Genomic DNA, 3,010 nt, shown 5'->3' on the forward strand with positions numbered 1-3,010 from the left:
CGAATGAAGCTCAAACAAGATGAGAACTTGATCAGACAAAATGAAGAGAAGCTCAAAAAAGTGCTTGATGTGTATGAAAAGAGGCTCGGAGAGAGTCAGTACTTGGCTGGAGATGAATTCACTTTGGCCGATCTCTCTCACTTTCCAAACATCCAATACTTGGTGAATGGGACAGACAGAGCAGAGCTCTTCACTTCAAGAGAGAACGTGGGAAGGTGGTGGGGTGAGATATCCCGAGAATCATGGAAGAAGGTAGTTGAAATGCAGAACTCACCCTCTCCCTCCTAGGACTTGTTGAAATCATTTGTTTTGGTAGATTGTATTAATGTGTCGTTTCTAATGTTGTGACTTCTCTGTTGTCCAGTTAAGACCATCTACATCCACATCTGTGGTTTGAATAAAGTTTACTAGTTTAGACTTCCTACGGCACAAGGATGTGTATTTTCTCAAATTAATTTGCCGTTCCCTACATCTTCAGACTTACCAGATAAAACATATGCTCGAATGTCTCTAAATCCTGCTTGCTCCATCTTTTGTGGATACAAAACTGTCCTTTTCTTTTAAGCATAATACATAAATATGACCCAAAACTTGACACCAAATTATTACTTTGACCTTAAACTTTGATAGTGCACAAGTAGGCCTTTTAACTATACAAAACCTGAACAAAAAGACGCTTTGATTTTGCAACTACACGTATGTACCTCACTTGCTCTGACGTGGATTACTAATCCACTCATATGGTGCCACCTAATTAAAAAAAACATATTATAAGTGTGACCTTTAACTTTGTCAGTGCACAAATAGGCCCTTTAACTATGCAAAAGCTGAACAAAAAAATCCTTCAATTCCCACTCGGACACGCGCCGTTTTGCATGTACAACACGCATTTTGCCATATAGGATCGGGTTGTTTATTTGTTTAGGTTTTAAATAGTTAAAGGTTTAAGATCAATGTTATAATTTGGTATCAAGTTTAGGGTCATATTTATGTATTATGCCTTTCTTTTATAAAGTGTGAGAGTGTGGACTAGTTTACATCAGCTATCACATACATACTGATACCAAAAAGTCATCTTTTTTTTTTTTAACTATGATTTGTAGAAGTGTGGAAGTTTATGATGTGATCAGCAGTCTGAAGGTTGATAAACAAGAACATCTTATAAGCATGAGAACTAGTATAGGTAAACAAATTGAAAAATACGAGGCTCATTAGAAACAGTGTAGACTATCTTAAGTAAGCTCTATCGATGTTTTCTTCCACAGAAAAACACCTGCAATTTGGAGCTACATTACAGTGCAAAGTTTACATGTTGATCTCATGCTAAATGAATTATGGCACAAAAACAATAAGGAAGTATGAAAAGGGAAAAGAAAGGAACAATGCGAAAAAACTGAAGATGATATGTATCTTGATGAGAATGGAAATGAAACATGACTCAAAAGTACTGCATATGCAGAGGAATCCAAGTACTATTAATGCAGCCTTTCTTCGTTAGATACAGAAACCGAATAGGTGACATATCCAAACCTAAATTCACCGACTAAATGCATAGTCTTATGACCCATTTTGATGATGTTGAGCATATGAAATCCGTAGTGGGTGTTCTCCGAGGCGAGGCAAATGAGCTCCGGTCAAAGAAGGCAAGGCTCCAGGATAACAATGAGATGTCGGAGGCTATGCGAAACATCCTGGACCAACGGCTCATAGAGATTAAGCAGGAGCAAAAGGAGTTATAAGGGAAGGCTTCTTTACAGAAGAATAAATGCGTTCATCTTTACTCTACGAACGATACCTTGCAACAAAGCATGGCCAAGCTAGAGGCTGATTTGGCATTGGTTCGCAAATTGCATGATAAGAATGAGATGGACAGAGCACAACTTGAGGTTGGGCTCAACACGTTGCGGGTGAGGCGTAACAATGATAGATATGCAGCTGAGTTAGATAGGAATTGGGTGGCTCTAAAGACCCGAGTGGACACGTCTCAGATCTCATGAAGGGTGTCCACCCGGGTCTTTAGGGCCACCCAAGTCCTTTCCAACTCGTCTGCGTAACTATCATAGTTAGGCGTCACCCGCAACGTGTTGATCCCGGCCTCAAGTCCCGCTCTTGCCATCTCATCCTTATCACACAGTTTGCAAATCAATGCCAAATCAGCCACTAGTTGGGCCACCCTTTCTTGCAAGCTGTCATTTGTCGAGTAAACATGAATGCATTCGTTCTCCTTTAAAGTGACCTTCCCTTGTAACTCGTTTTGCTCCTGTTTAATCTCTATGAGACGTTGGGCCAGGATGTTTTTGTATACTGCAGCATCTCATTATTAGCCTGGAGCGAGTTCTTTAATCGGAGCTCACTTGCATCGCCATGAGCACACCCATTGTGGATGTCATATGCTCAGCATGGCAGAATAGGCCATAAAATTATGCATTTGGTCTCTTAGTTTAGGTTTTGATATTTCACCTATTCGGGCTCAATCGTCTTCTTCTGAGCATTGGGTTGATTCATGGATCGTCGTTACTTTTGATTCTGGTCCTGTGGATGGTAGATTACTCCAATCAGAACATCAAATCCCAGTTTGACAGACACCAAATAACCAGATTAAAATTGGCCATCAATTGTCCCTTCTGCTCGGAAACTCATTGATCCTATATACACAAGAAAATTCAGAACAGCCAGTGTGAGCAATCTTTGAATAATGTAAAAGAGAACAGTCAGGTGCACACAGCATACCAAATTCACACAACATCCGAGGGGTGAGGGTCACACCTTAAAGAGGTGTAATGCATGCTACTTATCCTAAAGGAAATATATAGCCTATAGGTCACTTTACAAGTGCTTTCTGGCTTCCATTCAACAGCTAATGAAGCTATAATCTGGATCATTTTTCAGCTTACCATTTTAGATCATTTTCAGTATAAATTAAGCACCATTTTGATACAATTTACGGACCATTTAAGCACTATTTCAACATCATTTTAGCCTAGTAATAACACATAATTGTTATCGCGTG

The 3,010-nt window shown here is 39.6% G+C and overlaps 1 protein-coding gene across 1 annotated transcript; it reads left to right on the top strand.

Moving 5' to 3' along the window:
* On the top strand, positions 1-429 carry LOC107851339 (glutathione S-transferase; the record flags this gene model as incomplete). The annotated part of the gene is given in 1 exon segment (XM_047401193.1): positions 1-429. A coding segment is annotated over 1 exon segment (288 nt), but the record flags the coding sequence as incomplete, so codon positions are not given.
* Between the last annotated feature and the right edge of the window lie 2,581 nt (positions 430-3,010).

This window comes from Capsicum annuum, chromosome 12, assembly GCF_002878395.1.
Source record: "Capsicum annuum cultivar UCD-10X-F1 chromosome 12, UCD10Xv1.1, whole genome shotgun sequence".
NCBI lineage: Eukaryota > Viridiplantae > Streptophyta > Magnoliopsida > Solanales > Solanaceae > Capsicum > Capsicum annuum.